General features: G+C 43.4%; 1 protein-coding gene across 1 annotated transcript in view; it reads left to right on the top strand.

Moving 5' to 3' along the window:
• The first annotated feature begins 4,112 nt into the window (after nt 1–4,112).
• The window catches only part of LOC132386700 (zinc finger protein 850-like), a 56,262-nt gene continuing 45,865 nt past the window's right edge, over nt 4,113–14,509 (top strand). Inside the window, exons 1-2 of the mRNA XM_059959058.1 lie at nt 4,113–4,171; nt 7,058–8,750. Of these exons, the coding sequence (XP_059815041.1) occupies nt 7,465–8,750 (1,286 nt within the window). The 5' untranslated portion in view covers nt 4,113–4,171; nt 7,058–7,464. The remainder of the gene's footprint in view (nt 4,172–7,057; nt 8,751–14,509) is intronic.

The following is a 14,509-nucleotide window of genomic DNA, read 5'->3' as shown; positions in this document are numbered from 1 at the left end:
TCTCTGTACTCTATTATATTGACACCTTTCCTATAATTCGGTGAACAGAACTGTACACAGTACTCTAAATTCGGCTTGAACAATGCTTTGTATATTTTTAACATTACATCCCAACTGCTATACTCAATGCTCTGATTTATAAAGGCCAGCATACCAAAATCTTTCTTCACAACCCTATCCACATGAGATTCCACCTTCAGGGGACTATTCACCATCATTCTATTATCTATGCCCCACAGATCACTCTGTTCTACTACATTCTTCAATGTCTTACTGTTTACTATGTATGTCCTATTTTGATTAGACCTACCAAAATGTTGCACCTCACACATCAGCATTAACCTCCATCTGACATCTTTCTGTCCACTCTTCTAACTGGCTTAATTCTCTCTGCAAGCTTTAAAAACCTGCTTCATTATCCACAACGCCACCTATCTTAGTATCATCTGCATACTTTCTAATCCAATTTACCGCCCCATCATCCAGATCATTAATGTATATAACAAACAACATTAGACCCAGTACAGATCCCAGAGACACACCACTAGTCACCGGCCTCTAACCGGACAAACAATTATCCACCATTACTCTCCCATCTAGCCACTGATAAATCCATTTTACTACTTCAAAATTAATACCTAACGATTGAACCTTCCTAACTAACCTTCCATGTGGAATCATGTCAAAGGCCTTACTGAAGTCCATATAGACAACATCCACTGCTTTATCCTTGTCAACTTTCCTAGTAACCACTTCAAAAAGTTCAATATGTTTTATCAAACATGACCTTCCACACACAAATCCATGTTGACTGTTCCAAAACAGACCCTGTCTAATCAGATAGTTATATATACCATATCTAAGAATATTTTCCATTAATTTACCCACCACTGATGTCAAATTACAGGCCCATCATTGCTAGGTTTACTCTGAGATACCTTTTTAAACAATAGAACAACAATACGCCAATTCTCTGGCACCATCCCCCTTTCAAATGACATTAGGAATATTTTTGTCAGAGTCCCTGCTATTTCTACACTAACTTCCCTCAAGGTTCTAGGAAATATCCTATCAGGACCGGAGACTTGTCCACTTTTATATTCTTTAAAAGCTTTAGTACTTCCTCTTCGTTAATCATCTTAGTTTCCATAACTACCCTACTTGTTTCCCTTACCTTACACAATTCAATATAATTCTCCTAAGTGAATACTGATGAAAATAAAATTTTCAAAACCTCCCCCACTCCTTTTGGCTACACACATAGCTGTCCACTCTGATTCTCTAAGGGACCAATTTTATCCCTCATTATCCTTTTGCTATTAACTTAACTGTAGAAACCCTCTGGATTCATTTTCACCTTACTTGCCAAAGTAGCCTCATATCCTCTTTTAGCTTTTCTAATTTATTTTTACATTTTTACATTCTTTATATTAGATTCTTTTTATTCTTTATATTCCCCGAGCACCACAATTGCTCCATGCTGCCTATATTTATTATAGATCTCTCTCATTTTCCAAACCAAGTTTCCAATATCCCTTGAAAACCATGGCCCTCTCGAACTTTTAACCTTTCCATTCAACCTAATAGGAACATAAAGATTCTGTACCCTCAAAAATTCACCTTTAAATGACCCCCATTTCTCTATTATATCCTTCCCATTAACAAATTGTCCCAATCCACTCCTAAATCTTTTTGCATCTCCTGAAAGTTAGCCTTTCTCCAATCAAAAATCTCAACCCTGGTTTCAGTCCTATCCTTCTCCATAATTATTTTGGAACAAATGGTATTGTGATCACTGGACACTATGTGGTCCCCAACACATACCTCCGTCACCTGAGCTATCTCATTCCCAGCAGGAGATCCAACACTGCCACTTCTCTAGTTGGTATCTCTATGTATTGCTGCAAACAACTATCCTGCACACATTTTACAAACTCAAAACCATGCAGCCGTTTTACAGAATGGGCTTCCCAGTCTATGTGTGGAAAATTAAAATCTGCCACAATCACAACCTTGTGCTTACTACAAATAACTACTATCTCCTTACAAATTTGCTCATCCAATTCTCGCTCCCCATTAGGTGGTCTATAATACACCCATATAAGTGTTACTACACCTTTCCCATTCCTTAATTCCTCCCAAATAGTCCCCCTGGACGAGCCCTCTAATCTATCCAGTGAAAACACCGCCCTGATATTTTCTTGGACAAGCAATGCAACGCCTTCCCCTCTTGCCCCTCCGATTCTATCACACCTGAAGCAACGAAATCTAGGAATATTTAGTTGCCAATCACACCCCTTCTGCAAACATGTTTCACTAATAGCTACAACATCATATTTCCAGGTATCAATCCATGCTCTAACCTCATCCACCTTTCTTACAATGCTCCTAGCATTAAAATAAATGCATTTAAGAAACTCTCCACCTCTTCCTCTCTGCTTATCCCTAATGGTGCGCACAACTTTATTATCTTTTTGTTTTCCTTCTCCCCTACATCTTCGGTATGAACCCTCCTACATCAGGGAGGAAGTTCAAATCATATCTGTGTTAAATGTTTAACCATCACAGTAACTGAAGGCAGCTGCAGGTTCACGAGGGACTGTTACTGTCAAATTCTGCAGTTTTTACGGCTGCTCATCGCACCCAGGACTGAACCCTGGTCACTGAGCCTTGGAGGAGTCTGTAAGGCTGATGTTAGCCTTAAACTAGACTGGTGTTTAATATTGTGGATCTGTGAAAGATAGATCAGTTTTGTTTCAGGTACTTACTGTCTCCACTGCACTCACTATGGACGCTACAAAGTCCAGTCGGCCCATCTGGTTCCTGCCCATGTTTCTGTTCCATATCCGGATATCAAAATCTACCCCTGCCGTTCCCCTCTCACACTCCCTGAGGTGTCAGGTTGCAACTAGTCACCACTCCGTGGAATAGGAGATTTCCGTTGAATTTCACAGAATCATAGAAATCTATTTTCCTAAGCCCCATGTACCTATCTCAGAGTCTCTTAAAAGACCCTATTGTATCCGCCTCTACCACCATTGCTGACAGTGCATTCCACACAAACATACACCACTGTTTGCTTAAAAAAAAACCTTAGCTCTGATATCTCCTCTGTACCTACTTCCAAGCAGTTTAAACCTATTCCCCCTCGTGTTAGCCGTTTCAGCCTGGGAAAAAGCCTCTGGCTATCCACACGACCAATGCCTCTCATCATCTTATACACCCGCATGATTTTCTCCAGTCTGAATAAGACGATGAGCTCACTGTGGTTTTGACATTCCCTCCCCCCTTTCCTCCCCATCTCTCCTCTCCCTCTTCTCCCTCCCCCTCCGTCCTCTACCCTTTCCCCTCTCCCTCCCTCCCTCCCTCCCCCTATGTGTTTCACGTCACTGACCCGCCTCACTCAGGCACTCAACATGACACTCACAGTAAACGAACCTGCGGTCTCGTAACACAATGCACCTCTGAAGTCTGACAGCAGACTAGCGAGTGAATCTTCGATGGTGCAGAGTCAAAAACCAGAGAGTTGCCAGATTGAGTCAGGCTTTGGGGGTGCAAAGAGAGATGGGGTCCAGAGTTTACGAGGAGGAGGAATCAGAGCAGCTGGAATTGGCTACAAAAGAAAGATTAGAAGCACTTGGAAACTAGTTGATCGAAAAAAAGGGTGGGTTAATTTCTGCAAAATACTGGTGGAAATCAACAGACAGCAATTGTGAAGAGGAATAAAAAGACAACGTTTACACCGAGCCCTTTCAGCATGCCTAGCCTGTGTACTCCGCTGCTTAGTTGCTGCTTGAACTGCAGAGTTCCTCCAGCATTTTGTGTGTGTGCGTCTCTGTATTCCAAGCAACTGCAGAATCTCCTGTGTTTTATAACTGCATTTTACTTTGGCATTAGATACGCGTTGATATTGAGTATATTGCTTATGGGAGCCGCTTTCTGCGTTAAAACAGCTGCAGATTTTTCGATACACACGAAAAAAATAAGGTATGGACCTTGAACCGGTAACTGCTCAAATCTTTAATGGCACCGTGATTACCCATAGGGCCATGAGTTAAAAATTTCGCCGTCGTTGAGGCACCGATGAAATGCGCAGGCGTCAGGCTGAGGACGTCCCCGAGTGTCACGCATGCGCATAGTACACTGAAGGCCTTGAAAATGTCGGATGGAGGTAAGAGTGATTCTCCGTGTTTTTCTCTGAAACACCGACCAGAACGATTCCTGTGAAATCCGGACATCACAGTCCGCAATCCCGGGACAGTCCTGCTCTCTTCCCTCTCTCTCAGCCCCACGATCCGTACACGGGCCCCGGGGAGCTTCCGGCTGATGAGGGAATGGGAACCGATGGATCACTCAGACACAGCTGAGCTCCAGCTATCTAAATGCAAGGATTAGGAACTCGGGAGAAAGGGAACAAAATCTTTTACATCACCAGTTGAGAAATTCGCCTTTGTTCTACCTCCGATCACTGACAAGAGAAAATCTGCAGATGCTGGAAATCCAAGCAACACACACAAAATGCCGGAGGAACTCAGCATTAGTACTCTTTTCCGTAGATACTGCCCGGCCTGCTGAGTTCCTCCAGCATTTTGTGTGTGTTGCTTCCTCTACCTCCTCTTGTTCTGGACTTTTCAACCCGTGACGACATGTTTTGTACCATTCTCTCTGGAAGATAATGATATCAAACACCTTTGCCCTGGGCAACAAGTAGCTTTCACATCACAAATGTGCCAGACTCCAATGAGACAGACTACTGCCCTTCCCTTCATATTCATTGGGATTTCATTCACTGAGTTCACCACCGTCAGTCATTGGGGGAGACTTCAGGGGAAATATTTATGTACAATACAGAAACTGGTGATACCTGTGTGTATTGTGGTGATGCAAAAGTTGTTGGAGAGTTTACAAGAGGGAAGAATTGGAGTGATATTTGAAAATCTGACTTTTTAAAGCGTAATTTAGCAAGCAAACCACTTATGGACAAAGTGCAAAAGCACTGGAGAGAAAATCCTTCATTACCCGTTACAGGCCTGTGACATGGTGTGAGAGGGCAGATGAACTGGATCGAGCCCAGAGGAGATCACAGTTCTTACAGACAGTGTTTGCTGGCTGTTAAAATGAATACCTCTCTATATAAAATTCGCAGTGCACATGTCGTCACTGGGTAAAATAATGCACAGTACAAGATTTCTGTGCACACTGGTCATTACAAATTAGAGGGGACATTGGTGTGGAGAACTCCAGTGTCCCTGACACCCTCACCTACAAGATGTGCACCCAGCTGCACTTTGAGGAGTTGGAGCTGAAAATGGATGAATTTTGGATCATCCAGCAGTTGGAGGGGGTGATAGATATGACATGAAGAGAGGTGAGTTACACCCAAGGTGCAGGAGACAGGAAACTAGGTGAGAGACATGAAGGGGAATGAAGTTAAATAGCCATCGCGGAGTACTCTTGTTGCCATCCCACACAACAGCCAGGTGGGCCGCTTTACAAACTGTTGGGGAGGGAGGGATTACCTGGCAGAGGAAAGTCAAACGGGTGATAGGGGATTCATTAGTTAGGAGAACAGAACAGAGGGGATGAAAGGTCAGTTTTGATGGTGTCAAAAGGACCTGACAAGTGTGGTTTGGGATAGGCTGTTTTCTGGCAAAGCAGTACTTGGTAAGCGGGAGGCCTTCAGAAGAGACATTTTTGGGAGTGTAGAGTTCGTATGCTGAAAGGTAACTGGTGCAGGGAGCCTTGGTTTTCAAGAGATATTGAGGCCCCCGATATTTTGTTCCTCTAAATGCCTCAGACTGTTGGGTGCTACCAAGACTCATTAATGACAACAGTATCATAATTCCACTCCCGAGCTCATCGGACTTATTTTTTGTCGTCTTCTGTTGGTTTCTAAAAGCTTCCAATAGTTTTTGCTCTTTTGTTTGCCCTCTGTTTGACTTTTATGTTGGCTTTGGCTTCTCATTTCAGCCACAGCTGTGTCTTCCTACCTTTACAAAGCTTCCACTTCTTTGGGATGTATCCATCACTCAGCTCCTGAATTGCTCCCAGAAACTCCAGCCATTGTTGCTCTGTTGTCACTCCTATCTTTCCCTTCCAAGCAAGTTTAGCCAGCTTCTCCGTCACAGAAACATGGAGAAGTTCAGTATGGAAACAGGCTATTTGCCCAATCCAGTCAATGCCAAAGAAACATTTAAACTGTCTAATGCAACTAACTGCACCGGGACCATCGCCCGCCATACCCCTACCATCCAGGCTCCCATCCAAACTTCTTTTCAATGATGAAACCGAACTCATATTCACCACTTGTGCTGGCATCTCACTGCACGCTCTCACGACCATTTCAGAAAAGAGCTTTTCCAAATGTTCCCATTAAATTTTCACTTCCCCACTTACCCATGACCTATGGTTGTCATCGCACCCATCCTCAGTGGAAAAAGCTGCTTACCTGTACCCTACCTATACTGTCATAATGTTGTCTATTCCCAACAAATCCTCAAAGAAATGTATAATATCTTTGTTTATGTTTAGAGCCTTTTTCAGATGTATAGGATGATGAGGGACACTGATCGTGTGGATAGCCGGAGGTTTTTACCCCAGGGCTCAAATGGCTAACGTGAAGGGGTATAGTTTTAAGGTGCTTGAAAGTTGATACGGAGGGGATGTCAGGGGTAACTTTATTTACACTGAGAGTTGTGGGTGCATGGAACGGATTGCAGGCTACTTGTGTGAGAGTGTTTCAGTTACTGTGGGGCCAGGAACCCATGCAGCTCAGTGGGAACAGGGAACAATACCAACAGAGAGAGTCAAACTGAGCCAGGTCACAGATTGGAGATGGCAGAAATGCCCCATTCTTATAGAGACAGGAAGAGCATCAGAGAGTTTGATGGTCATTCCAGATACCAGCACTCTGCCCAGTCAGGAGGTGAATTCTCTCTCCGACTTGGGTTAAACTTCACTGTAACAGTGTGATGCCAGCTCCCACCTTGACACTCAAGTAATCTCATCTGAAATGTTGTCCTATATCCATTGATGGATTTTGTAAATCTTTTTACAGGTTAAAAATGGCAAGGAATTTGACTACGGGAATCTCAAACACAACACAGCAGTTTTGCTGTCTCTGTCCAGATATTTAAGAAGTGGAGCGAGGGATTCAATCGACCATCCTTCCTACTCAGACTGTGGGGAGGGATTTATTCGATCATCTGACCAACTGGCATGACCGTTAGTTTACATGGAGGGGAGCCCATTCATCTTCTCAGACAGTGGGAATGAATTCACTCGGTCATCTCAACTGAAGGTACATCAGCAAGTTCACACTGGGCAAGGCCATTCACCTGTCCTGTGAGTGAGAAGGGATTCAGTTGGTCTTCCCACCTGTGGACACACCAGTCAGTTCACCCTGGGCAGAGGCTGGTCAACTGCTGAATTTGTGGGGAAGGATTCACTCGGTCATCTGACCTAATGGCTCACCAGCGAGTTCACACTCGGGAGCGGCCATTCACCTGCTCAGACTGTGGGAAAGGATTCATTTCATCATATCAGTTACTGAGACACCAGTCAGTTCACACCGGAGTGTGGCTGTTCACCTGCTCAGACTGTGGGAAGCGATTCACTGAATTATCTCGACTGAAGATACATCAGCGAGTTCACTCCGGAGAGAGGCCATTCAACTGCTCAGACTGTGGGAAGGGATTCGCTCAGTCATCTCAACTGAAGGTACACCAAAGAATTCACACTGGGGAGAAGCCGTTCACCTGTTCGGACTGTGGCAAGGCATTCACTTCATCAGCTCACTTACTGAGACACCAGTCAGTTCACACTGGGGAGAGGCCATTCACCTGCTCAGACTGTGGGAAAGGATTCACTTCGTCATATAAGTTACTGAAACACCAGTCAGTTCACACTGGAGAGTGGCCATTCACCTGCTCATACTGCGGGAAGGGATTCTCCGAATTACCTCAACTTAAGGTACATCAGCGAGTTCACACCGGAGAGAGGCCATTCACCTGCTCAGACTGTGGGAAGGGATTTGCTTCGTCATCCCATCTGAAGATACATCAGCGAGTTCACACTGGAGAGAGGCCGTTCACCTGCTCAGACTGTGGGAAAGGATTCACTCAGACATCTCAACTGAAGGCACACCAGGGAGTTCACACCGGAGAGTGGGCAATCACCTGCTCGGACTGTGGGAAGGGATTTACTTGCTCATCCCATCTGAAGGTACATCAGCGAGTTCACACTGGAGAGAGGCCGTTCACCTGCTCAGACTGTGGGAAAGGATTCACTCAGACATCTCAACTGAAGGCACACCAGGGAGTTCACACCGGAGAGTGGGCAATCACCTGCTCGGACTGTGGAAAGGGATTCACTTCGTCATCCCATCTGAAGATACATCAGCGAGTTCACACTGGTGAGAGGCCGTTCACCTGCTCAGACTGTGGGAAGGGATTCATTTCATCATCCCATCTGAAGATACATCAGCGAGTTCACACTGGGGAGAGGCCGTTCACCTGCTCAGACTGTGGGAAGGGATTCACTTCATCATCCCATCTGAAGATACATCAGCGAGTTCACACTGGTGAGAGGCCGTTCACCTGCTCAGACTGTGGGAAGGGATTCACTTCATCATCCCATCTGAAGATACATCAGCGAGTTCACACTGGTGAGGGGCCGTTCACCTGCTCAGACTGTGGGAAAGGATTCACTCAGTCATCCATCCTAAAGGCACACCAGCGACTTCACACTGGGTAGAGACTGATCTGCTCAGACTTTGGGAAAAGATTCTCTCAGCCAAATCAACCAGTGTGCATCACTGAGTTCACACTGGGGAGAGGCCATTCACCGGCTGTGAATGTAGGAAGCGATTCACTCAGTCATCTAATCTTATGTAGCTCTCAGTTCTGCTGGCAGCTTAACAGAGGGGGTTATAGCCTGCCCACCCCAGTCTGGCCAAACTGAAGAATCTCGTTTGGGTGGATACTGAGTGATGTGTCCCCTTTCTGTGAACTGTCTCTTTAAAGTGCAAAGAGAACCGAGACTGACTTTGGACACGCTGTTGGATTTCTGCAGAAGTGCTGGGTTGCTATGGTGACCAGCTAATGTTTATGTTCTGTGTGGTTAAGCAAGGTCAGAATGATCCTCTACCAACACAGAACAAGCAAGCGACTTCTTACAGAGAGAGGGGGCGGAGCTACGTGATGGACAGATGGTGTTCAGCACAACGGTATTTAAACACACGTAACTGCTTTTCTCGCAGGGCACGCAGACGCTCAAAGGCTAGTGATGAAAGTTTCTGCTAGTTGGACATTCTTGTACCCACAAGGGTGGGATTTGAGGATTGATAAAGAAGAATCGATCTGTGGCTGTTAGTGCGTGTAAGAGCGACCCTGTGGGATCTACCGGTGAGTCTAACCCTTGCCTGGGTTGGGAGACTTTCTCTTGAAGAAGGTGCTCTTGAGTTGGTCACGTCTGGCTAACTTGGAAGATTTGATGGGCATTGGAAAAGGTCGACAACACCTGTTTACTTGGATTACATCTCCCTCACCCTCGCCCTCTCCTTCCCTCCCTCCATCCCCGTCCAATCTTGTGAACTAAATTGAATCTACCACATCATCGTAAGACTGGCGGTGCAGACCCGAGGGGCAGAATGGTCGACTTCTGCACCTATTTCCTATTGTCTATTGACTATATCGTTTACCACCTAGGTTTTGGATTTTATATACAGGTGGCTCCTGTTTTTCGGACGTTCGATTTACAACAGCTCACTGTTATGAAAGACCTACGTTAGTACCTGTTTTTTCTAACCAAATAGGATTTTCGCTTTTATGATAAAGATGATGCCTGCTTTATACGTGAGTTTACCCCGAGAAAGACTACCGTGACCGTGAAGCCTTGTGCGGCAGTTGTGTACGCATGCGTGCACGTGCCGATTTTTTTTCTCTCCAAATCAATTTCAGTTCACTATCTTCTGGATTTTCAGTGAAACTACACCGTACATACAATATTTCTACTTTATATAGTGTGTATACTTATCATATCATTCCTACTTTTACTATAGGTTAGTGTTATTTTAGGTTTTATGTGCTATTTGGTATGATTTGGTGGGTTATTCTTTGGGCCTGGGAACATCCACAATCTTTTCCCATTTAAATTAATGGTGATTGCTTCTTCGCTTCATGACATTTCGGCTTACAAATGGTTTCATAGGAACGCTCTAGCTTTAGATACAGGGGGAAACCTGTATTTACACCTATATATGCATAACATTGCTAACCCTTGGATTATCTGGTTTAAGTTCACTATTATTAGTAGTTACCACTAAAATAGTGTTTTTTCACTGCAAAACCCTACTCCCAAGTGTGTTCAATTGTTGCTGGTAGTTTTATAGGTTTGTGCCTGTGTGACACCTGAAGTAACAAATTGTACATGATATGTGATTACACTATTAAGATTTATAATTCTTACTTTGAATAAAGGGTCAGTAAAGAAAACAAAAAAAAATGAAAAGGGGCCCACTCTCTCCATTCACGTCTTCTCATCTCTCCCCAGCAAAAGGCCATGAAAATCTCTCTTCCAGACTCACAAGGAAGAACATTTCTGTCATTAGATAGCTTTGCACTCCAAAACCCTGTTATCTCAAGTCGTAACCTAAACATTGCTGCTGCAGAGTAACCATTACCTCAGCAGTGAAACATTACAGAGAGGCCATTACATCAGCAATGAATCCTTACAGTGTGTTACACTTGTGACACACTACCGGGTTCACACTGGGGAGAAAGTTTCAATAGGCTGCATGCTGGATATTAGTCCATCACCGTTGCTGAATGCAATTTTGGGAGTGACTGTCGGTGCTGAACCCTGCAATTATTGCTGCTGCTCACCACACCCAGTTCTGCACCATGGTCACTGGGCATTGGAGGAGTTTCTTCTGCTGCACATTCACCTTTAATGGAACTGCAGTTTAATATTCTGGATCTGAGACAAATAAACCAGTTCTATTTTAAACTCTGTCTTCCACTGACTAAATCTGCCTCAGCTATTCAATCGTTTCTCTCTAATTATGGTATCTCTGATATATGGTGTTTCCTTCATCCTACTGAGAGAGATTATTCTTTTTTTTTTCACATGTTCACCATACCTTTACTAGAATTGACTAGTTCTTACTCGACAATCAACTCATTCCATTTGTCTATTCTTGTGATTATCAGAGTATACTGATTTCTGACCATGCCCCAATTACTCTGTCCTTAAATTTTCCTGGCCTTCCTCAGAGGAATAAACACTGGCGGTTTGATTCAACTTTACTATCGGATGATGATTTTCTAAAAATTATCAAGGATCAGATAACCTTTTATTTCAACACCAATACATCACCTGAAGTGTCATCCCAGATTGTCTGGGATGCCATGAAAGCATATCTGAGGGGTCAAATAATCTCCTATACAGCAAATCTTAATAGAAAGTCCTGTGCAGATCGATTAGACCTCATTAATCAGATTAAAGAATTGGATCAACTCTATGCGCAAACTAAGAATCTTGAACTATACAAGAAACATGTAGAACTTCAAACTAAATTTAATCTTCTGTCCACTCAATCTGTCGAACGCCAACTTCTTGAAAGTAAGAGTCGTTTTTATATTCATGGTGACAAATCTGGTAAATTTCTAGCCAATCAGCTGAGGCATTCCAAAGCCAAGCAACATATTACAAGATCCGGAAGGAGAATGGAGATCCGATAGTAAAGTTGAATGGAGACCAGATCACTTAAAAATCAATGACGCATTTAAAAATTTCTTTTCTCGACTTTATTCCTCTGAATCTTTGAATGACAATATCTCTATTGATCATTTTTTAAATAATCTGAATATTCCTTCACTTTCATCTGATTTTAAAGCCAAACTTACTGCACCTATATAATTAGAAGAAATATATTCTGCATTGTCCTCAGGGAAATCTCCTGGACCCGATGGGTTCCCCGTAGAGTTTATAAATCATTTTCTTCACTTCCCTCCCCTCAGTTACTTTCAGTATTATCTGACTCGTTTAACTACAGCAAATTGCCACCCTCTTTCAATGAGGCTTCTATTATTCTTCTATTAAAAAAGGGTAAAGACACAACAGAGTGTTCCTCGTATAGGCTGATTTCATTGCTTAATGTTGATGTTAAAATCTTGGCCAAATATTTGGCTTATAGATTAGAAACTGTTATCCCCTCTATGATTTCTGATGATCAAACTGGTTTTATTAAAAACCGTCTTCCTTTTTTTAACATTCGGCATTTATTTAACATTTTATATTCACCTCCAACTGGGATTCCTGAATGTGTTATTTCCCTTGATGCGGAGAAAGCATTTGATCGTATAGAGTGGAACTACCTTTTTGCAGTTTTAGAAAAATTTGACTTCGGTCAAAGTTTTATCTCTTGGATCAAATTGCTGTATTTGTGTCCGACTGCCTCTGTTTTAACTAATTCTCAGAAATCCCAGTTATTTACCCTCAAACGTGGCACCCGTCAGGGATGACCTTCAAGCCCCTTTCTCTTTGATTTGGCTATAGAACCTTTGGCGATAGCTTTTCGAAACTGTCCTGAACTGACCGGGATTTGGAGAGGGGGTGTTGAGCATAAAGTTTCTCTTTATGCTGATGACTTATTACTTTTTCTTTCAAATCTACATCCTTGCCTCCAATGTTTTCACTTCTTGACCAGTTTAGCCAGTTCTCGGGATATAAACTTAATTTACATAAGAACGAAATTTTCCCAATTAATAAAGAAGCACAAGAATTAGCATTTCGTGATCTCCCCTTTAAAGTAGTCCACAATCAATTTACTTATCTTGGGATTATAGTCACAAGGAAGTTTAAAGATCTCTTTCGTGAAAAATTTGCCAATCTTTCTGTAACGTTCTCCTTCGGGTGTAACGAAACGCCGAATTTAACGTCCGGATAAACCACAGCCAATGCAAACCAGATCGCAGTAAGATTAACCATTTACTGTTCACTCTTCACATTAACATATGGTGAAAACTGTTGATAAAACAATACAAGATTGATACAGTATTTGTTCCTTCCTTAATATCACATTTCAAGTGTAAATACTTGCAAAGGTGACTATAACTACATTACACTAAGGTGCAGTATACAGGGAGAGTTTACCTGCTCCATTGACTACTTTAAATACACTTCCATGCAAACTATCCGCGACTCTTTAACTAACGAAAGCATAAACATTATCTACCGTCGTTACCTCTAACAGGATCAGCATTAACATCTTAGTTCAATATATCGATTATCTATTAACTTACAGCGTTGCTCTCACTGTGATTTCTCATGCCTGCAAACTACTTCTGCTCAGGTGAGCCTCGTGGAAAGCCCCCACCCTCGCGCTAATTTCAAACCGGTGTTTTCCCACAAGACGCAGCGAAACCGGATGTGACGTCATCGCATGCCGATATATTTTACATGCAATGAATATACTTTAAACACTTCTAATTCTAACTAGAAAATACTATTGAATGAATTACTAAGCGAAAATATTATAAACTAAATAACTGTCGTAAAGACAGCACACTCCCCGCTTGACCTTCGTAAGGTCACAATGAGCAGAGTACAAAACTTAGTCTCTTAATCAGTCATTGGGTAGAAGTAGAATAACTTCTGTAACTGACCTTTGGTAAATTTTCACATCGCCTTGGTCGGTAGTCTTCAATTCGATCTTCCTGACATGTCCATCCTCGCTAGGGAATGTAGCAGTGATTCTGGCCATTGGCCAGCTGTTGCGGGTGATCTGCTTGTCCCTGAGCAGGACTAGGTCTCCGACTTGAAGATTCCTGCGGGGTTCTGTCCACTTTCGTCTCTGTTGCAACGAGGGTAGATATTCCTGTCTCCAGCGGGACCAGAACTGATTTGCCAGAGCCTGGACTTGTCTCCATTGCTTTGTGTACAAATCCTTGTCTGAGAAGTCTCCTGGTGGAGGAGGTGCTCCTGCCTTCTGCGTAAGGAGCGTTGATGGCGAAAGTATAAAGGGGTTTTCTGGGTCAGAAGACACAGGTAGGAATGATTGTGCGTTTATAATGGCTGTGACCTCTGCCATTAGGGTGCACAGTACCTCGTGAGCCAATCGGGTGTGTTGCTGCATCTCAGGTTTCCTTTTCCGGGTTTTCCGTAAGGACGTGAACCGTTTGACTGCCTGCTCTTTGTTATCTGGTGAGCGCTGGCGTGGTTCTCTGATTGGCAATGGGGCAATCCCATTATTTGCTTCATCTCTGAAGACCTTGGTGTCTTCGGTTTTTAAAGAAATGGTATCTTGAGCTGATTGTGCAAGTTTGTCGTCATACTTCGTTAGAGCGAAGACTGACTGGCCCAGCGACTCGTCGCTTGCCTCGCGCTTGTTAACGCCTTGTTGTGCTTCCTTGATGCACGGGACACTCGGGCAGGGTTGAAAGATTGAATGGCGGCCACTCTCTAGCACATTGGTCTTGAGTGTGTTAACCATCGGTTTGTGTACATC

The sequence above is a fragment of the Hypanus sabinus genome, unplaced genomic scaffold (assembly GCF_030144855.1).
Source record: "Hypanus sabinus isolate sHypSab1 unplaced genomic scaffold, sHypSab1.hap1 scaffold_126, whole genome shotgun sequence".
Lineage (NCBI taxonomy): Eukaryota > Metazoa > Chordata > Chondrichthyes > Myliobatiformes > Dasyatidae > Hypanus > Hypanus sabinus.
Note: the sequence above shows the minus strand (reverse complement) of the source record. Positions and strands in the feature narration are given on the sequence as shown.